This window comes from Python bivittatus, unplaced genomic scaffold, assembly GCF_059951505.1.
Source record: "Python bivittatus isolate LINGU-HERP-01145 unplaced genomic scaffold, Pbiv_v1 ctg000160_np1212, whole genome shotgun sequence".
NCBI lineage: Eukaryota > Metazoa > Chordata > Lepidosauria > Squamata > Pythonidae > Python > Python bivittatus.
Genome location: NW_028277076.1, coordinates 4706161 through 4731714, shown reverse-complemented (window position 1 = coordinate 4731714; position 25554 = coordinate 4706161). Strand labels below are relative to the sequence as shown.

Sequence of the window (25554 nt, the reverse complement as noted above, 5' to 3'; positions counted from 1 at the left end):
ATTGCAGTTCTCTCTCCCCTAAAAGTGCTTTTTCCCCTCCATTTCCTGATTGCAAATTGAGGGACACAATGTGGGTGGCTTCATCTGTTGACTTGCTTTTCTGAATTAAAACTAAAAACGCAGTGAACTCGCCTGGACCAATATATTTTATTTTACAGAGCATTTACTAGTACTTGAGAAGGGATTTACTTCCAGGAGAAATGTTTACACTTGACTTACACGGCCTTATATGACAGAGCTTGGCGAAACTTCACTTTGAAGCGTTGATCAGATCTCCAAAGTGAATCAGGAAGCCGAGTCAGATTGCGTGCTTCCAGATTGGAAGAGCTTGCCATAAACCCTTGTTTTCTTAATGTTTTGGTTTCCCCATCCAAACTGAGTAAAATGAATAAACCGATTTCTCTTTCTAAGTTGGCGGATGATCCTTAAAAATGTATTCAGATCGACAACCGACTTAAAAAAGGAATCATTACTCAGAACAACAGGCAGAGTCTCTGACAGTTTGAAATATATATATATATATATAAATAAATTTCCCCTATTTTACCACATGCTTCTAAGTAATAGATCCGTTTCTGGGATTCCCCCGCATACCCCCACTGCAAACGGTAACTGAGATTGTTTCAGGCAATCCCGGGTCATCTTTGCCCCCCTCCCTCCCCAGGGGGAAATCGCACAGAGCCTTCTCAATGCTGCATCAGGTCACAAAGGGTTGCCCCAAGCATGGCGATCTGATGTTCTTTTCCAAGACCCATCTGAGCCACATGCCCACCCCCCCTTACAACTGCGCATGACTGCCTGAGCCCCAAATATGACTGGAATGGAACAGCCAACCTCAGCCTGTAATCCTGCAAGCCACAAAATGTTCCCCAAGGAAGTCCAAAATGGATGCATGTTTTTGCTCCTACAAGGCAGGACGTTCCCCCCCCCCCGCTTCCATCACTATTCTTCTGATGCCTCTGAGGATGTGGGAAAAGCAACTAAGGGGTCTTCATTCCTTTCTTTAGAATAAGTGCGTGTCGCCCTGTCCTCCCTGCACTTAAACCTTGTGCCCACAGGACCTCCTTCACCATGCCCCCATGGAAGCTGTTCCTCCCTGTCTGTGCCTCCTGCTTTGCCTCCAGCAACTGTTCCTCCCCCCCGCCCAAATCTGCAGTCCACCACATTCAGAATCCAGCTTTTAAGAGAAGCAAAGTCAGCTGCCTGTTCAAGCCACGGCTGGCCACTTGTGGTCCCAAAGTTACAGACTTCATGCTTAGCCTGCCACCCTGAACACACTTCACTAAGCCCTGAACTGGGAGAATGTTGCTTCTCAGCTAAAGCCCACATTCCACAGGGACTTCTTCCCCCTGGAAAAAACTCTTTAAGTCAAATCAGATCTGCGAAGTGCATCCAAACCAGTTCAAGCTCCAGGGTCCAGTGGTTATCTCTAAACACCCTAAACTAATTCTTCTCAACCTGGAGTTTTCCAGTTGCATGGTCTGTAAGAGCTCCCATGATCCCAGATAGCTCTCACTATCTCTAACCACTGAGGAACATTGGAGGGCAAGGTTGGAGAAAGCTCTGTTGTGGGTTGCGAGGAGGAATATCATCTACCCCAAAGTAGGCATTCCAGTGCCCTCCAAATGCTTTGGATCACAGTTTCCATGATTCTTTGCTAATGGCTGGGGGCAGGGGCGAAGTTCAAGCCATACGGCAGTTTCTACATCGCTATCCTTGGTTGGCACATGGATATGAAACTTGCTTTTCCAGGTTAAAGTATGCACCCCAAGGCCATTAGCTGATGATGTGATGCTCAACAACACAATCTGTTTGGCCCAGAAGACCTTTCTTGGGTGGGTCTGTCTCAATGGAACTCCCTTTTGTGTGATTGGGAGTTGACTCCCATAGAGGGAGGGGGGTGGTGGGGTTATTGATTTTTGTATTATGGGTTTTTATTTTGTATGCCGCCCGGAGTCACCGTGTGTGAGTTGGGCAGCCATATAAATTTGCTTAATAAATAAACAAATAAATTTCAACCAGGCTATAAAGACCCTGCCATTCCCATCTGCCTGTAATCCGTTGATCTGGGAAGTTTGTACGAATGTGTGTTCTGGATGTTGTTAAACTGTGGTTGCTAAAGAGTGAAGTGCCTTGGGAGAAAGTCTGGCCTTAAAAAGTAGTATATAAATATCTCAATTAAAAAAATATAAAAACTCAAAGAGGTTCTGCAGGGTCTCAGGCAGGCTTTTTCCCATCCCTCGCGCCAACGATCCTGTTTTGGTTGGCAGCGCTGATCAAATGCAAGGTCGAATCCAGAAGGTCTGGGCTCAATCCTGGAGCTACAGTCTCGCTTCCCGTGCATCACTTGATGTGCGCTCAGCGCTCACCATCTGAATAGGGGAACTGATGCCGCTGAGAAGCACCAGGTTTGGAACAAACATTTGGTCTTGCAGCTCCAGAAAGGTCTGTGCAACCCAGGAGAGTGTAGCACTGTGCAATAAAGGACGATTATACCACTAATTCTCAGCACTTCGTCAACAGTGCTGTGTGTATGGAAGCTTGCAGGATTCTGGAATATTTATTTAAATTTATTATAGCCACCCAACTCCGATGGACATTTTCCTCCATGCAAGAGTTTCCAGGTAGTGAAAAACTCATCTTGGGAAAATAAAGAGGTCCAAAACTTCTGGGTTTTGACAACGTTTTTGTTATCCTTCTGATGAATTCGAGAGAGGAATTGCTAATTGGACTTCTGCGGTCTTACTTCTCTACTTAAAGAGAGAATGATTGGAAATCATACCCCTTGAGGAGGGTGTGAAGATGCATTGTAAGCAGCTATGATTCACAGTGTCTTTTTTCCTTCCTCTTGGGATTTAAGCTGAAGAAAATTGACAGCTGCTGGTTTGGAGGGCTGCCAAGGATGGCCCTGCAGGCATTTAAGGAGAAGCTCTCACTAGACCCACTTCCAGTTTTCCAATTACGACGAGTTTGGCATCGATAAATTGGGGGTTCCCGTATGATTCTGTGAATTCCGCATCCTTTTCAGATGGAAAACCACTGGTGTAAAGGGGATTACTGTTGAAGTTTTGCTTTTTAAAAAGCATAGTTCACCTTTCCTTTAGAGCAGTGTTTCTCAACCTTGGCAACTCTCGGATGTGTGGACTTCAACTCCCAGAATTCCCCAGCCAGCAAGGCTGGCTGGGGAATTCTGGGAGTTGAAGTCCACACATCCGAGAGTTGCCAAGGTTGAGAAACTCTGCTTTAGATTGTCTGCTTGTCTCTTCATCTCAGTGCAGAAGCATTCAAGGCCAAGTAGCCAAGATTATGAGTAGTGACACAATCCTAGAAACGATAGCAAAGGCTGAATCTCAGCCTTTGCATTTCCTTTTTCCTTTTTCTTTTCTGCCTTCAAGTCAGTCTTGATTCCTGGTGATTGCCTAGACTTGTCCCGCAGTTTTCTGGGCAAGATTTTTGGAAAGTGTTACTTCTTCCTAGGGCTGAGAAGAAAAGACCGGCCCAAAGTAATCCATCTGGATTAGTGCCTAAGGCAGGACTAGAAGTCACCGTTTCCCAACTTGTAGCCCCATGCCTTTAACCACCACATCAAGCTGGTTCTCTAACGGCTCGCCATTGCCTCCTTCCTAGGGCTGAGAGAGAGGGACTGGCCCAAGGCCACCCAGCTGGCTTTGTGCCTAAGGCAGGACTAGAACTCAGGGTCTCCCAGTTTCTAGCCCAGTGCCTTTAGCCACTACTCTTACATATTGATAGATGTTACTCATTCATATACCTTGGGTAAGCTGAAACTTTGTTTTAAAATTTAGACTCGTGTTTTCCGGGTGCAACAGAGTATACCCACACAGAGGCAGGGCTGGGTGTGTGAATCTGTCTATGTGGAGTTGGGGGAATTGATGGTTAGGAGTCGGCCCCACCCAAAAGCAGCCTCATGACTCACAGTGATGCATCACTGGAACGATCCTCTCTTCATCGTTTCTTCGGGTCTGCTACGGCTATCAACTAATTTCAGATCCAGAAGGCCCGCTGCACAGAACAGCAGTGTTCACACAGCACACGTCCCCCACATTAGACCCAAACCTAGCAAAGGGCTTTTCACAAGACACCGATTTAGTTGCACGCTACGACTGGTTAGATTTTTAGGGGCTCCTACGGGTTGGGCTGATGGGTTAGTTCGGTAAGCAAGTTCCTGTTGTAAAAAGTGAGGAGACAGGTGATGTCATCTCTCTGGTTAACACGGTGCCGATCTGAGCCAACCCAGAGCAGGCTAATTGCTTAGGAATGGAGAAGCAACAAGGGCATTTGTTCTGCCAGCAATGCAGTGTCAAAATCACGCTAAAAAAAGAATCACGTCTAAAGCCCTGGGAATGCGGTGGATTAGCATCCAGAAAATACTGAACTAAATCAGCTATTGGACTGACTTGCTATAATTCTTATGTTCCGAGGAATTCAGTCATTCATTCAGAACCACAAGGCGGGGTGGTCTTAGTTCTTGTTTTAAAGGCAAAGGGTTTTTGACACGCTTCTCATCTCCAAATCTTTGCAAAATGATTCAGAAGTACTGCAGATGTAATGTTTGCTGTGCAGAAGAACTGTTAGCCAGCCCCATCCGACGGCGTGCACCGAGCACCCTGCCTTTTTGGGTTTCTTTGGCAAACAGAGCAGTAGCAGCCGTGCTGGTCTGCTTTGCGACAGTTCAGCCCCATCACGAGCCATAGCCTCAGCCTCTTGGAACACTTTCAGGCGCTCAGCTCAAGCTGAGTTAATGCTACAGAAGCCGCTTTCAAGAAGGGCTGGGCTCAGCGGATCGTCGGCAAACTAGACATTTATGTACCAGAGCGCTGCAGAAAGCACAGGAGCAGGACTTAGCAGGAAAGGTGGCAGCCTGATCCAGCAAGGAGATGCATTTGCCGTTTGGCAACAGCATGACCCTGTGGCTGTTATAAAAGCAAACGTTTTGCCTGACTGCAAAGGGCTTTAGGAAAACCTGCGCTACCTCTCCGACGAAGATTTTGCAACAGGTTTTGACTGCTATTTTTGTCTCTTAAATTCCTTCTCCAAACCATTAAGGTGGAAGTTCCCTAGGGGTACAATTCTATATTCAGAACTCACTATCTGAGGAGCCTAGACCGTTCTTTTGACCAAGTACAGCTTCGTATTTCTTTTTTAAGAAGGTTTTTCTTCAAGCTGGAAACTCTCAGGGGACAGTTACACTCCGTTTTCAGCCATTGCTGGTGCACTGGCATTTCGGGAGAGTAAAAAACTCTAAGCTTGGCTCCTGATCTTAGCACAGCTTGTGAAATTGTCCTTAAGAAAGGTGACCATTCTGAGACTCTGCTGAGAGAGATAGACACCTTGCATTGATCAACCTGCATTTTACACTCAAATGCACCAACTCTTCCCAATTTTGGATAAGTTGGGACTGCAATCCCCAGAGTGCCCAGCCCGTATGGCCTAGTGTGGTTTCTATGAATGGAGAGACTTGGATTCAAATTCAACCTCAGCCAGGGAAGGCTGGGGCGTGACTTGGGGCCAGTCATAATCTTTCAGCCCAGCTGACCTCACGGGGTTGTGGTTTGGGGCTTAAAAATGGGAGAATGAGGTGCTACACATACTGTCAAGCTTCTGGGGGAAAGGAGAGAAATCTATCAGGCAAGTGAATCAATGAAAGAGCAGCGCTGCGCCACCGCCCCCCAGATCTCTCATATTTCAGCTCAGTTCACACAATGCCCAACACCCTGGTTTGCTTAAGCCTGGGTTTTGGCTAAACCACAACCTAGCTGGGTTCCCGTTGCCCTGAGCTTCAACGATGGTGTACAAACCACAGTGGCTGGTCCTACAGTAAGCCATAGCCAAGCCAGGCCACAGACGCTTTTTTGCAAGGGTTTTGCTTCCCTTCTCTCTGACTCTTTTAGAGACCGTCCCGCTCCAGAAAAAAAGGGGTGTGTGTGTGTATAAATACAGAGTAGACAGAGCAGTACTCTGCATCTGAGAAAGGGGTGTGTAATCCGTGAAAACGGATGCCGTCACAAGTGTGTTGGACGTTGGGGCACCCTAAGTCTCGTGGCTGCCACAGACTCGGAGGGACCCTCTCTCCAGTCTGGAAAAGGATTGACGGAGAAAAGGAATCCACTTGGGGGTCACAGCCACAAACTCCGGAGCACTGGCGGAGACCATCTGGTGGAGGACAGAGGCTGGACCCCCCCTTCCCCTTTTTGTCCCGCTCCCAACCTCTCGGGAGATTGTCCGCTCCGTCGAGAGACAGAGAGAGAGAAGCTGTGTCGGGCCGTCCTCAGTCGAAGCAGCGCTGCGCTCCACCGGTGCCCCCCAAGTTGTGCTCAAATCCGGCCACGCAACCAGGCGCTCCTTTAGGAGCCTGGAAAGGCGCCCACCTGCCGTCGGGTTTTTTTCCCGGCCGCCCCACGCCCCCCGGATCGCCCCCATCCGATGCCACCCCGCTTCCTTCAGCCTCTCCCCAACCGGCCCCTGCGCCCCCCGCCCGCCTCCCCGCGTCTCTCCATCCCGCCCCGCGCTTCCCCGCCGCGGCTGCGCTCCCGCCGCTGCCCCCGGGACCCTTCCCGGGGTCCAGAAGGAGCCCAGCCGCGGCCAGAGCGCCCCGTCAGAAGTGGGGCGGCTCTCTGGGAAGCCGGCTCGGCTGCCCCCTCCCTGCGGGGGCTCCCCGCCGTTTTTTCCGGAATCCTACCTAACTCGGCAGCGGACTGAAAAGGGCGGCTCTGCAGATCCCCCGGCGGCGAAGACGGCAGAGAGAAGCGGGAGAGATCCGGGTTGGGTTGGGCTGGGCTGGGCTGGGCTGGGCTGGGTCGGGCCGGGCATCCTCCTCCTCCTCCTCCTCCTCTCCTCCTCCTCCTCCGTGCGCTCCGCCCAGCGCACTGGAGAGCTGAAGGCCACGCAGAAGCGGCTCGGGGGAGGAGCCCCCGGCTGGGCAGAGCGGGCGGGCCGGCCAAGCGGCAGATCGGGGCGATGCTGCCGCGCAAAGGCAGAGCGCGTCGAGCCGGTCCGTTGGGCGTCCTCCGAGTGGGGCTGTTTCCCTGCCAAGAACCCCACAGTCCGACCCCGGGCTGCACGCGCAGCCTCCCTAGTGAAGCCAGCCTGGCCCCCCTTGGCTCCTCCTTCGGGTACTCCCGGCTGGCGCTCGGATAGACTGCCCCTGCCAGCGGAGATTTCGCGTACCCGCCGTGGATTCTGAAACAGTCGAAACCAGCCGCGGGAAAGGCAGTTCTGCACGTGCAGAAATGTTTAAGTTTGCAGAAATGCGTATGTGGGTGGGTGTTCTTGGGGCTTATAATGATGATCCCAAGTTATGCGTCCTTCTTAGGCAGCCAACGAGTCAGATTATTCATGGCCAGAAACGCTTTCCCACAGCCTTAGGCCCTTGCACTACAGTTCCTATCATCCTCCGGCACTGGGTTTGGGCACTCACGACTTTCAGAGATGGAAAGGGACCGTCCTGAAGCCATGTGCTGGACAAGAATCTCAATTAAAGCATCTGTCTGCCCGTCTTCTGCTAGAATATAATAGATAACCTGAGGATACCTGGCTGGGGAAAGCTAAAACAATACATTTGACTTTCACTTTATCTCTTCATTCATCTGGACTCGATATCCAAATGAATGTTATTTTTGGCCTCTTGCTATGGTGTTCCAGCCTATTTCTGTGTTTCTTGGTGGCAGCTGGGAGACCGTAACACATCTCGTAAAAAAGAGAAAAGGAAAAAAAACCCTTCCCTTTTTATGGTTTGGAAAAAGAAATGGAGCGAGCTGGAAAGTCTGAGTCACTTCTCCAAGGAGGAAGCAAATCAAGATAATCCAGCTGCAAGAGGAACTTTTCTGGAGGAACCACACAAGAAGTCCTGAGAATGAGGGGAAGGAAGACAAACGGGCTGACAAGGGTGGAACATTTTATACTAGTATAAAAGAGTTCTCCAAAGTTGGTCACTCTTTCATGCCCCCCTTCTTCAGAAGATCCACAACACCCAACGTTTCACATCTGGCCATTCCTGGCTGCAGCTGCTGGAAATGTTAGTTCAGTGAGGGACAGATGGTCATGGAGAACATCTATGTGGTCACTGGGAGACGACACCAACTTGATGGCACTTAACCAGTCAACCGTGGAGAAGGTGCTGGCCCCTAAGGCCATTAATCCATGCCCGTCCCTGATATTGCTATGAAACATCTGGGAGATCTAGCTGGGTAACACCTGTCCTTCCAATGCAGTTTCACAATCCAGGCTGAGATTGACATCGCTACTGCCAGGGAACCTTGCCCCATAGATCAGTTTCATTTGACAGAGGAAACGCCAACGGGATTTGCACAGCAGGTTTGCAAAGGACTCAGTACAGTATTGTTCTTCCACTAGAAGTCTTTGTGTAGGTGTGTGTGGAATGTGAAGGTTGTGTTTTATGTGTTTTATGTGTATATGTGTTCTATGGTTTTTATATTTTTAAAGCTGCACTGGGGTGGCATTTAATCTCCTACGAGAAGTACAATGACAATAAAGTTACTTTACTTTACTTTACTAAATAATAATCTCTTGGGAACACAATAGCATTATTTGTCCAGCATTTTCTGAGACAACACACATCTTTGTCTGATGAAGAAGGCATGCAGTGGAAAATTGCCCTTTTTTGACTCTGCAGACTCCTAAGAGCGAAAGAAACTTCCCGTGACAGTTATATTTGTGTGCGAAATACCTGTTTTTGAATTAAGAAGCCACCTTATCAGGTGAACCTGGAATGCATTTGTAATTACAGGGTTTTTCTCTTTTTATTTGTTGGGTTCTGGTTTTTTCCCCTTTTTTCTTCATGTACTGTATGGTGAGTTGTTCATTTTTCTTTTAGGTATGTTGGTTTGGAAATGGACTAATACTTCTTTAAAAAAAAAAAAGATTAAGGAGTCACCTTGCTTTCATCAACCTATGCACGTGAGAAGAAAACCAATACTCCCATTGCCATATAAGGATATAGCGATTCGTTGTATTCTGTGAATAATATCAGTGTGTGCAATTTTATCAAGAAATTGTTTTTAAACATATTAGGGAGTTTTTCTTAGTGTTGAAGCCTGTTTCGTCCCTTTCCCTGATACCTTGGGCACTCTGATTTCCATGGTGTGTATATCCTGGCTGATAGTGATATGAAGTTAATCATTAATAATGCTGGGTTGCAAGAGACTTGTTCCTTTTGCACATCGGTGTAAGTCGTAGTATTCCTTTAAACGCTGAGGCCGGACCGCGCCTAAGTTAATTCAAACTTTATTGCATTCTCCTTTTAAAGCAGACGCGCGTTTGCACCTTCCTTTTCCAACCGTGGAGCAACGCTGCCATCTAGTGGCCACGGAAAAGTGGTGCAGCGCGTTTCATCGCCCTTTTCTCAGCCTTTTTACCAGCGTGTCATGAGCGCGAAGCCCCAGCGGGCGCATTCACACAACCCTCCTCGCCTGGTTACTGATTAACGCGTGTTTTGGCTTTGCACAGTGCGCTTTAGTGGCCAGTAGCCCACAACTAGCCCACACAGCAGGCTAAGCTCCAGCAAATGAATCATGGTTAGGACTGGGCGACTTATTCTCGTAAGCTGCTCCTGTTTTACGGGGCTTTGAGTTCTAATCCTGATCGTGTCCTTGGCATGATCAGCTCAGATAAATGTTTTACGTGTTACCATTAAGGATAATAAAATTATTTTTGTAAGGTTCCCCTAGAACGCCCACAACCTTGACTAGCCAGTAGTTTAGCAAACTTGCAGGCAGAAATTCAACTGGTCAAGCTCTGCCAGCAGGAGAGGACGCTTCCCCGTTGAATGCAGGCCTGCTGAAAGCGAAGGGGAGGGCCTGGGCCGGTGGGCGTGGCCAGAACGACCGCGGGCGGAGTTCATTGGCCAAGCTCCACGGCTTGACATCCATTTCGATTTTTTTAAAATCCCCCTTCTGTTATGCGCGCCCATTTCGGGCTCGCGCGCCGGGCGGCTGGCCCCTCCCCTTTGGCCTGCGCCTTTTCCCCTCTCCTATCTGCGCATGCTCCTCGCTTTCAGCTGCCCAAACAAGAGCCGGCTTTTTTTTTCTTAGCGCAGGCGCTCTGGGCCGGGCCTTCCGCCCCGCCTCCGCGCTCTCTCCAGAAAAAAAAATCCCCAAACCACAAAGCCACTCTCCCGACCATCACCCCCTTCGGCCCCGCCTCCTTCGCTGTCCCGATTGGCCCTTTCCTCTGCCGCATCCCGCCCTCCCCTGGCCGAGTTTTGTTTCGCGTCGCCCGCCCTCTTTCTCCTGGAGGAGAGATTTGGCGGCTGGACTGGCCCGGCCGGCCTCCCGGCCCCGCCCCGTCCGAAGTGGGCGGGGAAACCCCGCGGAAAGGGTCGCCGCCATCTTGGATCGAGGGTGTCTGTGAGGGAAGAGGAGGGGCGGCGGCGACGAAAGAGGGAAGAAGAAGCCGGAGGAGGAGACCCCCGCCGCCGCCGCCGCCGCCGCCGCCCGTTGCCCTCGTGCGCGCCGCCGCGGCTCCAGCCCGGGACGAGACGCTGCTGTGGCCGCCGCTGCCTCTCCTGCCAAGCTGCCCAGTCACCAGCCGCTCGAGCCCAGGTAAATCTGGGCGGCCTAGTCCAGGCCTTCCGGCCCGTTCCTTCCCGGGGGTTGCCTAGCAACGGGAGGGGACCGCCTCCCCTTTCCGCGGGGGAAGCAGCGCCCGCGGGCGCCGAGGCCTGGCCTTCTCGTCCGGGGGAGGAGGGGGCTGGATGGCGACCGTTCCCATCATCCCCAGCCCGTGCGTCCCGCAGAGCCCAGCTCCCATCCCTCCCTGCCGGCAGCCTGTCCTACCCCAGAGCTTGTGGGCCTCCGGGACCGCAGCCCCCGTCCCCACAAGCCAGCAAGGCTGCCTTGCAGAAAACGCAGGGCCCCGCTCCCCTTCCTCCCTGCCCGTCAGCGCGGCTCTGAAGGCTCCCCGCCGGGGCTCAGCCCCCCACCCATCCCCTGAGGACCCGCTTCCCATCGTTCCCAGCCGGTGGGCACAGCCCCTGCATTCTGCCCCAGACGCTGCCGGCCTGGGCTTCCCGTGGTCCTGATGGGGTGGGACGGGGAGGGCCGGTGGTAAAGGAGAAGCCAGCCCTGGTGGGGCTGTGGCTTTTTCTCGCAGGTAAGGTGTTGCAGCACCATTTCTGGCCTTGGGCCCTCTGCTGCTGCTTCTGTCTATCCTCCTCCCGTTTGCCCTCCTGCTTCGTTACCAACGGGAAGCTTTGGGGGGCAGGAGCCCACCGACCTTTGTGTGCTAGAAGTTTACCAAGTGCCACGAGCAATATCCTCTTGAGCTCCATGGCGCTTCATTCTCATGGTGCCAGGGTTGATCCTTCAGAGGGTTTGGGTACACCTGCTTCTGGAGAGTGGTGCTGTTTGCCTGCAGTTTATTTAAGTTCTCGGTCCTCGTTTAAGTCCTTTTCTTGGGTGCCTTGCAGCCCAAGTCCTGAAGGCGTCAAGGAAAGACATGTCTTTCTTCTTTCTATGGAGAAAGTAAGGAAACTGTGTGTGAAGTCATCTCATTTGTAAGTGACGTACAACACAGCTAAGTAAAAATGTGCAGTGAGTGCCATTTGTGTTGTACCTATTACATCAGAGTGGAGAATGAGCATTTTGAAGTAGGTTGGGGATTTTGGATAAGTCCTTCTAAGTAGGCTAAGTGTATGAATGCTTGAAACAACAAATTTGAATCTGAACTGAAAGTAGCAAGGATTGGTGATATGTAATGCACTAATTGGTTTTTAAAATTTGCAGTGTTGAGACTGCAGCTTTTAAATGACATACCCATAGTAGAGCTTCAATAAGAGATACTTGCATTCAGTTCTGAATACACGGGGTGAGCTGTGCACCCCTCTTATCCTTTAATCAGTGTATGTGCGTTTGTACGGTTGCCCTTCCTTGAAATAATTTGATACAGATGTAATAAACTTTGAATGCTTGTTTTTCAAATTAACAGAGCAGAGGCTCTTGCTAATAAGGAAAAGCCAGTTGAGAACCCTGTATACTTGTAAACTTGCTTTTCCCTTTGCAAATTTTCTAATCAGGTTAAGAATATTTTATGTGAGATTCCTGGAGAACTACTGTCATATGTTAATGGAGATTATCCTGAATATCTTTCATATTTGGGAGTGGCACCTTTGCTAAAATTTCAGCTTTTGGTTGTGGGGTCTTTTTTGTTCACTTTGGTTGCTTGGGGTGATTCACATCTGCTGAAGTGTGAATTCTGTTACATTCAAATTGTGTATGAACAAAGGATTGTGTGGTAAAATATTGATAAAGTGCCTTCTTTAACACCAGCCTCTGAGATGTGCAAACTTGTTATCCTAATTTTGGCTATATTTACTTGGGCTGATGGCAGCTACGTTCTCAAACATCTAGAAGGCATGAAATTGGAAAAGTTGATCCAAGATTGATTTTGCATTCTTGGTGTTGCATTTACAGTCCCTGAAAACAAAAGGAATCACTATACAATCTCTGTAACAAAGCAGAGATGTACATGTGAGAGGATTCCCTACAGTTTTATGATTTTATTTTGGAGACTTGCCATGGCTTGGTCATATCTAGGAAGTCTTGTCAGCTTTTCCTGTGTGTGCTGTCTTTTCAGTGGCTACACTTAGACAAGGGAGTGGCTTGGTATTTTTCATTCTTGAATAAATAAAGAACATTTAAGGCATTTTATTGTTTCCCATGGCAGGCTGTGAACTTTGTACACATACTTCTGTATTGTACAGACTTTCCAAAAGGACAGAGGCACTATTGCTATGGGGGGGGGGGAATAGTGCAGCACTCTAGCTTTAATGAAGAGAAAAGTTCACTAGGGTTACCTTAAGTGCGCTGAAGAGTTGGGATGATAAGATGTATGTGTAAATGTGTATTGACTTGGGCTCCATGCTGTTTAAACAGTAGTTAGGTATGTGGGGAGCATCATTTGCAATCATTCATGGTGCTTAAGACTTTTTCTCTGATTCCTTAAACCTGCAGTTATATCAACAGGCATACATCTGGATCTTTGGTCTAGTTATCACTGGAATAATTATATCCAATGTTTAAGGATGACCAATATGTGGAACTGCTAAGGGGAAGGGGTTTTTTTGTTTTTGGTTAGCGGGCAGTATTTTGATTAAAATGCAATGGCAGTTTTAAGAGTTATGAATGAAATTGTGCCACTGGGGAGGGGGGACTATGTGCAAGAGGACACATATTTGAAGGAATTTCTTTAGCACATTTTAAAATATCAGTTTAATCTAGAAGATGGTGTGTCTTTATATTGTTAGTGATTGCTGCAAAGAATTAACAAAACAGCGCCTTAAGATATTCCCAGGATGGACATGACCTGAAATAGTGTCATTCATTCATATGGCAGGCTGTCAGGTGGAACAGCGAAATGTTGCATTTGCCGCACCACAGTATGGATGCTGTTCTGTATAGAACTGATGAATTCAGATCAGATGATGGAGGAGTATTGGTCATGTGCTTACTAGATGAAGCTTACTCTTGGGAAATAATATCTTCTAAAGGGGGAATGACATAAACTATCTGACTGAGCTCAGGGTTTTTGTTCTAGTGGGAAAAGACCCGACAGTCATGCATTCTGGCCTTTCGTCCAAGTCAGATTCTTCATTTCTTAATTATCCCCTCTGATGCCAGCTTTGTATTTTTCCTTGAAACCTACAAGAGGATAGATTTCACAATCTTCTTGAACAGTTTAAGCTCTTTTTTTTTTTGACAATAATTAAACTTAACCTTGCCCCCTTTAAAAAAAAAATTATAAACTTGCCACTGTTTTTTCTATCACTATCAGTTTTTTGTTGCCTGCCCCATTCCAAGCAACATTTCATCTGCCTCCTTTAATTGGTTAACCAATTTGTTTCCAATGAGAAATTCACTGCTGTCTTTTCTTCCTTATTCTCTGATATGAATTCAGTTAAAATGCTAATCTCTCCTTTGATATCTGTGTAATGTCACTTCTGCTTCATTATTTAACTTGCTCATTTTAAAAAAGTAACGAACTAGCCAACATAGATTAGACAGACTTTTCATTGCCATGGTTTGGTGGCAATACAAACTGAAATAAAGTAGGATACACGTTAATTTTTGTTAGGTTTCACATTTCTCTGATTAATTCTTCCTGCAGTAGAAAAGGGCTGTGAATTAGACTAACTTCTACTGTATTTTGGAGAATCCTGGTTTTTGAAGGTGGCTGTCTCCCACACATTAAAAATGGAGGAATGATCAGCAGAACTAGAAGGCGCTATAGCAGAGGTTGCAAATCCATTGGCAGTTATATGGGACAATTGTTGTTTTTTGAAGATTGCAGGGCTGCTTTGAGCATCCCTCTGCTCTTTTTGTCACTTTTTGAGTTTGTTTCCAAACAACTAAAGTCCTTTTCCCCTTTCTAGTAGCTTCAGTTCTGTTAAGCAGGGAAGTTTTTTGTTTTTTTTTAAAAAGGAGGGACATGTTATGAACCATTGCTATCTTTTGCCCCTTCTTCTTGCGATAGGATGTCTTATTGTCCCACAAAAAGTTGTAAACTGAATTGACTGTACATAAGCTGTTAGATAAGTCAGCTTTCTCTATTAAAATGCCTTTTGTTTTTAGGGAATTTAGCTTATATATCAAGTTCCTCTTCCAGGTTTTGATTGCTAATTCTGCTATGATGCTAATAGGCGAACAGCTAACAATCCATTAGAGGACTTATCATATTTGGGATGATACAGAATCCATATAACCACTGGTATTGTGTTTTAACTCATATTTTCTGTATGAAATCTAAAAAAAATAACTACAGTACTGGAAGAAGTTTTGAAAGCTAGCACAATAGCTGATTAATCTAGACTTCAGGGAATCAAAAATAAGATGTATGTGTTTTTTTTTAAAGGGTTTCTAAGGATTTCTAAATGTTTTGTAAATCTGAGCACAATTGTGCTTGTTAGTAGTTACAAAGCACCCCCCCCCTTTTTTTTTTTGCAATTTAGTCAGATGTAATTCAAAATCTCATTTCAGGCTTAAAAAACTGATATTGTTTCTACTGAAGGTATCAAACTGAGTTTCCCTCAGAGTTGCTCTCCAGCAGAGAGAGAGGCTGAATAAAACATGGAGATCTAGAAACCGGAAGTTGGGAGGGAGGGAACAAAATGAATGTATTCTAGCAAGCTTGCTATTTCCCTTCTTTCTTTCCCATCCCTCAAGCCTAACAACAAATGTTATGTGAAGGGTTGGGGACAGATGAGAAATGTTGTAGGTTGATTTTCTTTTTAAATTAATTTGTTCTGAGTTACTATTGGTCCTGTCAAAGAGCTACTACATCCAACTTCAGTGGGAGTTCCCAGTTTAGCCAGAAACTTGGTTGGGGTAAAAGATGGGTTGGATTGCTGATTGTTCAGGAAGCTTGAAATTGTATACTTCCTCATGAGATGGGCAGTGTCCAAATTTGAAATAAATATACTTCTTTTAAGTGTATATTAAATGCTGCGTTTCTGTGATGTCACATTTACAATATTGGATCAGTATATCAGGGCAGTATTATAAATAAACTCAGTAATTCTCTCAATGAAGCTAATAACTAGTATTTTGAGGCTGGTAATGGAAAAGTGGGGTTTTCCTTCCAGATCAGTGGGGAAATACAGAATACTAAAGTGTTTCTAAAAAGTCTTAAGCCAGATTGGCTAGTGTAGGAAGGATTGAGCTGGCAGATAGATGAACTTAGAAATCAGTTGTGCTGATGTAAGAGGGATAGAGACCCACTCTTTCTCCATCGATCCATTTACTTACCTTGGTAACTATAGCTTACACATGAGGTTGTACCTTTAGCCATGAAATTAATGAGCAGTTTCAATTTAAGACTTAGAAATAGGTAAGTAGCTTTGTGAATGCTCAGGAATTCTTTTCACTTTATGATCTTTTATTACAGGCACCGGTTAGATAATTTCTCACAGGAAGAGGAGAAAAATAAGAGGCTTGAAATACTGGGGAGTAGGCTGTGTAGTCCTCAGCCTGTTAGGATTCTGTGATGTTGGGCTAATTGTTCAACACGTTCTTCCACTATCTTGCCAGGAAATTGGGAAAGCACACTTTGAATGTAATATCTAGGTGTGTCCACTGTGGGAAAATCTTCCATGATATCTTATGAAGGAGCAGCAATCTGAAAACATTCTTAAACGAGTGAATGTGTTACTGCTGTTGCTGATTTGATGACAAATCGTGAAAATTATATGAATTTCAAAATATCGGTTCTTGAAGTCTCCAGGGTCCCTCTGTGCAGTTAGAAAGTATATTATATGTGTGTGTGGTGTGTAAGGGAAAGAGATAAATTCTTGTAAGAACTTGGAGGCACATTCACATCCTGGGTGAAGGTGTGGATCCTTGACTCTAGTCAGTAAGAATCCTGTAAGCAGTCCTTTTTATTCCATAGTGGAAGAAAATAAGGCTTTATTAGTGCTTTAAAGGGGAAAAATAAAACTGCTTTTAATATTGAATCTCTGCATCATCATTGAAAGCCAAACCATATTTGTAGTTGGTCTATGCAAACATTAACAAATGTACACATATAAAGAGGTCTCGCCCAGTACCTGAATAGGGCTTATGTAAGTGATTATTAAGGCTGGCATTTATTTCATATCTAAGGAGCTATACAATTTTGTTAGAATAGGACTAAGAGAATTCTTGAAGATGCATTCTCTTAACCAACTCTTCAACAAGCTGTCTTGGTAAGGCTTCATTGCTAAAAAAACCCGATATAAGGTGACTTACATGGTCATTTAAATGATATATTTTTGACAAATCCCTTTTGTTTTAGTGCCATATGATTTGAAATATGTACAGTATGCTTATTATATGCTTATCCGTGGCCTAAGGTTGCAACTATGGCAGTGAATCTGTGCTGGGTTTATATAAACAGTTATCACAGAAGATTTCTTGGCAGTTTAATTTTAAAAGTTTTGGATGGGTGTTACTGCTCATTATGAAATAATGCCTGGGGTCCTTGTTTGCATGTCTGAAAACTGACCGTGCAAATAATACGGTGATGAAACGTATCCACTCTTGCTTCATAGTTAGTCAGATCCCAATGATTTTGCTTTAGCTTTCTTTTGCTAAAAGAATTCTACTTTTTTTTTTAGATGTTTTTAGATTTTTTAGCAGAAAATTATTTGTTCTATGAGCAGCAGTAAAGGAGTGCTAGAAATACTGATTGGAGTTTGTTTCCTTGAAAATGAACAGAGCAATTTTGTCTCAGTGCATCTTTGGTTTATCCTGACACAGATTGCAGAATGCACATACCATCATTCACAGAGTTATTTTATGGGTGGAAATTTTGAAAGATTTAAGAAAAGGCACATTCTGAGCTGATTGTACATTCACATCTATGTTGATCAGGTCTATTCAAGAATGTTGGGGAAAACAACTGGCTTTAAAAAAACATTTCTTTCTCTCCTAAATCATCAGGTCTTCTCTAAGCAGTTCATGTTAGACTTGATGGTCATAAGTTTTCTATGAGGATGGAAGTTGTTCCAGGGAGTGGCATAGCAGGCAGAAACATCTTTCAGGGTTTCAGAAGTGAAAACAGGATTTAAATCCCAACTCTGCAAACCCTTTAGAAAGCCATTTGTCTCCAGTTTAGTTTGCAACTCTAGTATTTCATTCTTCTAAATAGTCAAAGTTATATCCTAGTAAATGTATAAGGAGTCAGTTTACTTTAGGGTTTTGTGGCTATTTTATCTTAATGATGGGCTATGACTTGTGAACAAAACTGGTAATTTGAGAGTTGATAGCACTGGATCAAAGGATAATAACGTTAAGCTGTATCTCTTTTCTGTTCTAGTGCCACAATGGCAACTGCACCTTACAACTATTCCTACATCTTTAAATACATCATTATTGGTAAGTCTAAATATCCTTAACTTTTACGGATACCTCATTATTTCTGCTAAAGCGGTCTTCCAGACGTTTTTAACTTCAGGTGGTTTGGAATAATAGGAATTGTGGGAAGACTGTGTTGGAGGGGTCCAATCTACGAATTGCAAGTAAAATGTTAAGAATGTATTTTCTGTGTCTGTTGAAACATCCCTTGGATGCAAGGCTCAGTGGAAAAGTGGCATGCAAATTCACAGGACACGGGTGGTGTGGTAACTGTGGCTCTTTCAGTTCAGTCTGAGGGTTTGGCCCCATTCATCAAGCAGGCCTGGTTGTTTTTAATGCTTAGATTGCTGCACTCTTTATCTGCAGAAGCCTAGTCTTCTGTTGCACAAGTAACCCTGCAGATAGGTTTCTTCAGTTTGGCAGCGCTTTGGACTTCAAAGCCAGACACTGAGATAGAATGATTTGTCCTCGGTCACTTCCTTCAGTTGCTACTGTTGCACTGACGTTTGATCCCCATTTTATGTCCAGTATTTGGCAACGCTTGTACATCGGCTACACTGGGTAGTAATATGATATAAGCCAAGGAGAGCTGTGGAATATTCTCTTATTGGAATTAAGAGAATTATTAACGATTACACAAACGTTATGTAATCTTGGAATGTGATTTTAGGCTCTGTTGACATCCAGCTTCAAAAGAGAATACAGGCCCTGTGATCTGGGGTCTTTTGTAGCCTAAAGATGGGATATGTTCACACACAGTATGATCAGACATGAGGTGACTCGTTTGGTTTTAGTGGGTATATAAACCATGTTTAATGTTTAGCATGTTGTATAAACACAGATTAGGTTCCAGAGCTGGAAATACAGATAGAGTATGCATGTTACTCATCTGTGCTCTTTAGAGGAAATGCTTTTTTCTCCTTACTTTCAGTTACAAATTCTGTAGTAGGAATACCAGAACAGATGGTTGAAAAAGTTTCCAGAGCAGTTTCCAGTATGATTATATACTAGTTTTTCTTTTCTTTTCTTCCCCTTCTTAAAAAAGCTTGCTTGGCACTTTTATTAAGGAGGAATGCTGATTGTGGATTATTACACAGTCTGTGTGGGAAATGGTTCCATATTATTTCCACAGTTGATTTCTGTGATAGATATTAAATCAAGGTAGCAATGGTAACAATTCATTTCTAAAACAATCTCTTCTCTCTTTTTTTTCATTTTAAGGAGATATGGGTGTAGGAAAATCCTGCTTGCTCCACCAATTTACAGAAAAGAAGTGTAAGTGTGCATATCTATTTCTAATTGAAGTAGTAACCCCAACATGTCTTTGTCCTCTCCACTTTCCCAGCATGTTAATTTTAGGCTTCTTTTATATTACTAAAACTGCCTTATGGAATGGGAACAGTTCTGGATTTCACTGAGGCAAAATGCCTCCAATTATATAAAACGTGATCGTATTGATTTAATATTGTGGATTTTTGTTCATATATAGACTGGCAACCAAAGATTTATACTTCTGCTGATCGCTAGAGCTGGCGAGGTCTTGAAAGAACACTTGCCTGTTTTTCACTCCTGTGAGAAACATGCAGTAGAACAAGTCAAAAATTAATAGTGCTCTGTAAGGGAAAAAAACCCTGATAACTGCTGATTTGGAAGTAGAGCCTTTTGGTAGAGTTTTGGCTGCCTTTCTTTTGGGATAAATGCCACGACAGCTGAGAAGGTGGGTTAAGATAGTCTTCAGAAATGATGGGTCTGCTCCATGTTAGTGGGAATCGCTGTGGATGGACGTATTGAATTCGGTGGATCCTGCTTTCTCACTATTTTATTTTATTATTTTATTTTTGCTCACAGTTATGGCAGATTGTCCCCATACAATTGGTGTTGAGTTTGGTACCAGAATAATTGAAGTTAGTGGCCAGAAAATTAAGCTGCAGATCTGGGACACGGCAGGACAAGAGAGATTCAGAGCGGTCACACGGAGCTACTACAGAGGAGCAGCAGGCGCCCTTATGGTCTATGATATCACTAGGTAAGGTGTCTTTCTGGGCTAGAGAGTCCCTTTGCCATTGTTTGAACCCAGCATTACCTGTCTTTTAACCGGCTGTGGCTCTTTAGCTGACCCTACCCACTGGAACAAAGCAGGAGTCGACCTGTTGTATCAAACCGCCTCTAGCCAGATAATAGTGATTTCCTGACACTCCCAGATAGATGTGAAAGAAGCCCCTGCATTCAGCCACACAATTTTGATAGATGTGGTAGGAAAAGGTACGGGGAGAGAAGAAGACCACAAGTACCGAAGCTTCCTTTCTTGGGCCAGGTGGGGGGAGAGGCTGGACTTTCTCCGGCTGTGATCTTTGTAGAGACAGAAAAACGAGCTGGTGTTCTGTAAACGTCTTGATCTTTCTCTTGCAGAAGAAGTACATACAACCATTTAAGCAGCTGGCTGACAGATGCAAGGAATCTGACTAATCCAAATACTGTGAGTTTCACAATTTAGGAACCGTTGCATTAAATTTGGGCTGCTCGACAATGAGTGCCTGCCGATCTCCAGGTTCGTTTTTTCTTTCCGCATTTAACGGACCTCTGTTCAAGCTGCCTTTTTGGGATACTGGTAGTGTGAAATTTAGAAACCAGAAGAGGCCGGCTGTTGAAAACAAAAGACCGCCTTGAATGTGTCAGCTACATTTAAAATGAGCCATCTCGAAATTAGCTTTGGATTTATCTCTTCACTCCAGACCTTTATTTGCCTTTTTCTGGTTAAATTGACCAAAATGAAAAAAAAACCCAAAAGTTGAAGCAAGAAATCCAAACCTGGAGCCAGGATGCTGAGTAGATACTTGGTCTTTGCTGTGGCTTTCTAAAGCATCTGAATTGCTAAGCTCTGATTCAAAAATTAAAAACTATGGTGTGCATACAGGAAGCCTTTCAACCTGAATAGTGAGCGACTCTGGGAAGGAGCGAGAAAAAAAAGAGTGGCCAAAGAGCTGGGGTGAAAAGCTGTCCCTTGGTGAGGTGACTTTATCTTCTGTCCTACCCCTGATTGGGAAAAGAAAAGGCTTCATTGGAGGACACCACTCTTGGAAGTCTCTATGGGAAACTTACCATTCTGCAGGTTGGGAGGTGGTGGATAAGAGAACCGAGTATTTTCAACTGCCTCTTCCTCTCTGTCTCTGGAAGCCACCAGGTGGTGGAACAGCTGAACAGAGTTGGTTGTGACCAAAATGTGTTTAAGGGAGACAGTTTTGAAAATGAACGCTTTTCCCAACCCTGCATTCCAAGGGGGGCTCCTTCCCTTTTGCATAGCACGCGCCATGGTTAGAAGGCGTCTCTCCCCAACTTGATGTGGCTGCTGCAGCAGTAATTCTAACTAGCTAGGCTCCTTCCTTCCTCTTTTAGCATGTCTGCCTTAATTTCATAATGAGCAGTTCCTTAAAACTGCTTCCTTACAATAATGAGAAGCCAAAGTGTCAGTTAATTAAAACATTCATCCTTTAGCCTTCTGAGTTGCCCTTCTAGCAATGCCTGATTCCAGTTTCCCTAATTTTTAGCCTCTTGAAGAGAGGAATGTGGTTTATTAGCTCTGATCATGCATGCTCAGCTGAAGGATCTGACAGGATCCTTTGGCACAGAAATGCTGCTCTTGACTGGCTCTGTTTCTCCGGCTGTCGTCAACTGCTTGACTTCGGTTCTGTATTTTGTATCTTGTTCTGGATACAGGTGATCATCCTTATAGGAAATAAAGCAGATCTGGAAGCCCAGAGGGATGTGACATATGAAGAAGCCAAACAGTTTGCTGAAGAGAATGGTGCGTATGGATGCTCCAGAGCAGCCCAAACAGAACGGAGTGTGGGTAGCACTCGGCAGAAAGATTGTGCAGAAGCTGCTTAGAGCAGTGCAGATTTAGGCCCTCCAGGTGGCAGTAATCTGGTGATGTCCTCATAGATCTGGCTGTTCAAACTGTCTGTGACCTCCTTACCTTGGAGATTAGACTCTTTGGGACTTGCCGGGTGGCGAGGTCTGAAAGAGGGGTATTTAGATTTCCGGCCAATGCTAAACTTGCATTTTGTTCCCCAACAGGCTTGCTGTTTCTTGAAGCGAGTGCAAAAACGTAAGTAGGCTGCTCCACGTTTAAAAAAAAAAAAAAAAAATGGCTTCCACGGATGAATTCATAATTTACCTGGCAAAGCAAGTGGTGTTAGTGTAATTCCTTGATTGTAGCAAGGGGAAAAAAGCCCCATGGTTCCTTTAATCCACCCTAAATCCAGTGGGTGGATTTATCTGTCGTAAAAGTTCTAACTTAATGCTTCTGCTTTCCCCAGAGGTGAGAACGTTGAAGATGCATTCCTAGAGGCTGCCAAGAAAATCTACCAGAACATCCAAGACGGGAGCCTGGATCTGAACGCGGCAGAGTCAGGGGTACAGCACAAGCCTTCAGCTCCACAGGGTGGCCGGCTAACCAGTGAACCCCAGCCCCAAAGAGAAGGCTGTGGCTGCTAGTGACCTCAGTTCCTTGGCTCTGTTTGTGACCTTTCACCTCTGTTAAAAGCAGTGCTTTTGGCTGCTTCAGTTTCCTCTGCACATCTTACCAGGTTTAATTAAAACTCCTGAGGCAAGAGTTTAACACAGTACTAAACTGCTAAAGATAAATAAGAGAAACTTAGATGTAATCAGGTTATCAAAGGCAAGTAGAGTCATACCTGTCCCTGCATGGTAAATCTAGACGTCTTTATTCCCCCCTCCCCCTTTCATGATTGATTGTCCTTGTGAATAGATGTCACCAATTCATGATTTACAAAACAGAGCTCTGATGCTGGACCTCATGACTTTCTCTCTCTCTCTCTCTCTCTCTCTCTCCCTCTCTCTCTAGAGCTTTGTCTCTTGTAAGGTTTAACTTCGTTAGCTTCAGCTTTTCCTCCCAATCTGTCACTGGTCTATCCTTTTTAGTAACAAAAAAAGAAAGGAGAAAAAAAAAGATTTGCTATGAAGCTGTTTCCAAGGGTAGAGCAGGATCCTGCATAGAATTGCTTTTGTGGGAAGGATTCCCGGTGGTGGTGGTGGTGGCTGGCAGGTGCGGGGGGAGGAGAAGAGAAAGACACTTACTGCTCTGGTGTATGTCCCCTCCATCTCAGCCTAGTACATGGCAAGACTTTATCTTGTACCCCATATCTTTACGCTGCTGCTTCTCCTTATTTTTACCTTTATGGGCCCTTATTAACAAAACGTAAATATGTATAAATTTTGAAGGAACCAAGCTATACACTCAAATACATCCTGTGTGTATGATTTTAATGAAGAAAAACCACCTTGATTACTGGCATTGAGAAATTAAAGGTAACGTATCTGTACAGCTCAACTAAGAATGGCCGTGTCACCCTGCTTAGCCACTGCAGTTCGTTGGCCGCTGACTTAACTCCATGACGTTCGGCATTTGGCGGTTGCACAGAGGACGCTGGTTCTTAAAGCGATGCGCAAGGGCATCGCTATCCCAGCGTAAGACTTATCTGCGCCCTGTGAGCAACCTATTACTATTTTTGCTGTTACTCCAGGTCTTGTGTACTTGATGATGTGCTAACTGGCTTTCCCTCTCCTTTTTGGTCAAAGTTCTGCATTTAATCCAGCTCCATTTCCTGCCTTGTTGTAGAAGAAGGCAGGGCTGTATTGCACATCTTAATGCTTCTTGGAAGGGGTTGTTCCAAACTGGATGGTCACAAGCATTACTCTTTAGGGACTCTGAACTCTCCTGTAGCATTTGACACTACAGTTCAACTGGCTTGTCTTCTGTCCTCCTCCCAAGTTCTTCCTCTCTGCTGTGATTACAAGCCTCTCTCCCTGAAAGAGAGTTGACTCAGAGGGGTGGCGTATAGGATACAGAGTTGTCTTTCTACTTAAGTTGGAGTCACGCATAAACTATCTCAACTCTGAACTGTTCTCTCTCTGGCAGTCTGGCCCTTTTTTAAAAAAAACGGGGGTAACATGGTTAAGCATGACTGGGGAAAGATGAGTGTGTTTGATTCTATTGACCGCAGTGTTTCAATTACAATGTCTAGAGACATCCCCTTGATGACACTAAACAAAACCATGTTCCAGTGTGCGAAAGCGAAGGGGGATAACCAGCATAATGTACAGTCAACGTTCAATAAAAGCCAAAACTGGGATGTGCAAATGATTAGCATTTGGGTAGCTTGTGCACTGTCCCTTGCTATGTGCCCTTTTGGTTTGCTCTAGTTAGTTTTCTTTTCCCCTTCCTGAAATCTGAGATTCTTAAAGTAGATGGGTATTACAGAATTTGCTGTTTGAATTGCACCGTGGGGGCGGGAGCAGGGGGGGTTGCCCAGGGACCATGACCTATTGACAGAGTTTAAGTTTTGGGCAAAGGCAATCGCTTCCTGCAGCTTGTTGGCGGTGCAATACCCCCTTCTGATCCCCCATATTCAAGTACAGTCTTCGTTTCTGTGACAGGACGTATTTGGGCTGCTGTACCCATTTAATGTAACAATGCTACTATCTAAATATTTGTAAATAAAGTACCTGTATCTAGACAAAACGACGGTAGTAATTCTTTGGAGATGCAGAATAAAAGGGTTGTGAATTGCAGGTCACCTGAAATGAATGCCTTTTTTTTTTTTAAGGGGGAAAAAACCCTCAAACCTTCAGCTTCAAAGATTGGACTTGAGTTCTACTGTTGTGTGTCATGTTATAAGGATTTAGACTTCTGTATTACTGAGAGGAAATCTACAGGAGTGTGTCTTACCTTCAGAATTAGCTCTGATTTCATTCATCAGCTCGTTTTAATTAACGAAAAGTCACAATATGGTTGAGGGTAAAGGTAAGCCTTGTTTCTTTGTGGTTAAATATCCATGATGTTTATGATATACTAGATTCCCCCTGTTGAAGGGGAATTGCTTCTGTCCTACAGAGAAGTGATGGGTACCCTGACATAATCAACGGTTGGTGCTCATAAACAGCTATCACATACCTAATGTTCTACACTGTCTTAATAAATTCTGTGTTGCCTGAAGAAGGGAACACAGATTTTGAGTCATTAAAACTGGTATGCTGGTGTAATCCTCCAGTGTAATGGATATCAAACACGAATAGGCGAAAGTTTAACCATTTTGTTAAAAAAAAAAATTTATTCACAAAATATTTTATCCAATAAAAAGCAATTTTACTAAACAATGTAGGAAATGTAAAAGAGCAAAAGACACACACATCTTCTTACATCCTCTCCAGTCAAAAGGGATACAAAGACATGGATGTTGTCTTCAGTGTTGCAGAATTCTGCTATATAAATGGGGAAAACCTTAGAGCAGGTGAGGTGACTCGAAGACCATTAACTTGTAAGTAAATGAGGTAGTCTTCATAATCTTCAAATCCAGGTCATTGGCACAGGCTTCACCAACACCATCTGTGCATAGTATTTTCTGTAAGAACAAAAAGTGATTTATGCCCCCAGTGGCAAGTTGCATGTATCAACAAACCCCCGCACCCATTCCCTTGACCTGGTAATTCCTCCTCGTGACAACTACAGGGTATTTGTTTTAAGGAAGCAGCATTTTGCCTGGAACAGACCACTAGCTTGCTTCAGGCTCTGAATAATCTGCAGCAGTTTTGGACCTGGCTACTGCAACTGTCCAGTGCCACGTTGGATTTTTAAGATTTTCTCCTGACCAGAGTAGAAAACCCTTGTCATGCT

General features: G+C 44.9%; 2 protein-coding genes across 2 annotated transcripts in view; one reads left to right on the top strand and one right to left on the bottom strand.

Moving 5' to 3' along the window:
• The window catches only part of GSN (gelsolin), a 36157-nt gene extending 29322 nt beyond the window's left edge, over positions 1 to 6835 (bottom strand). The window contains exon 1 of the mRNA XM_088146977.1: positions 6698 to 6835. The gene's annotated coding sequence lies outside the window, so the exon portion shown is untranslated. The remainder of the gene's footprint in view (positions 1 to 6697) is intronic.
• Positions 6836 to 10330: 3495 nt separating this feature from the next.
• On the top strand, positions 10331 to 24402 carry RAB14 (RAB14, member RAS oncogene family). Its single transcript, XM_088146975.1, has 8 exons — positions 10331 to 10577; positions 17824 to 17882; positions 19083 to 19136; positions 19710 to 19887; positions 20271 to 20337; positions 21576 to 21663; positions 21936 to 21966; positions 22178 to 24402. The coding sequence occupies exons 2-8, from the start codon at positions 17831 to 17833 to the stop codon at positions 22353 to 22355; spliced, it is 648 nt and encodes a 215-aa protein (XP_088003101.1). The 5' UTR covers positions 10331 to 10577; positions 17824 to 17830; the 3' UTR covers positions 22356 to 24402.
• Positions 24403 to 25554: the final 1152 nt, after the last annotated feature.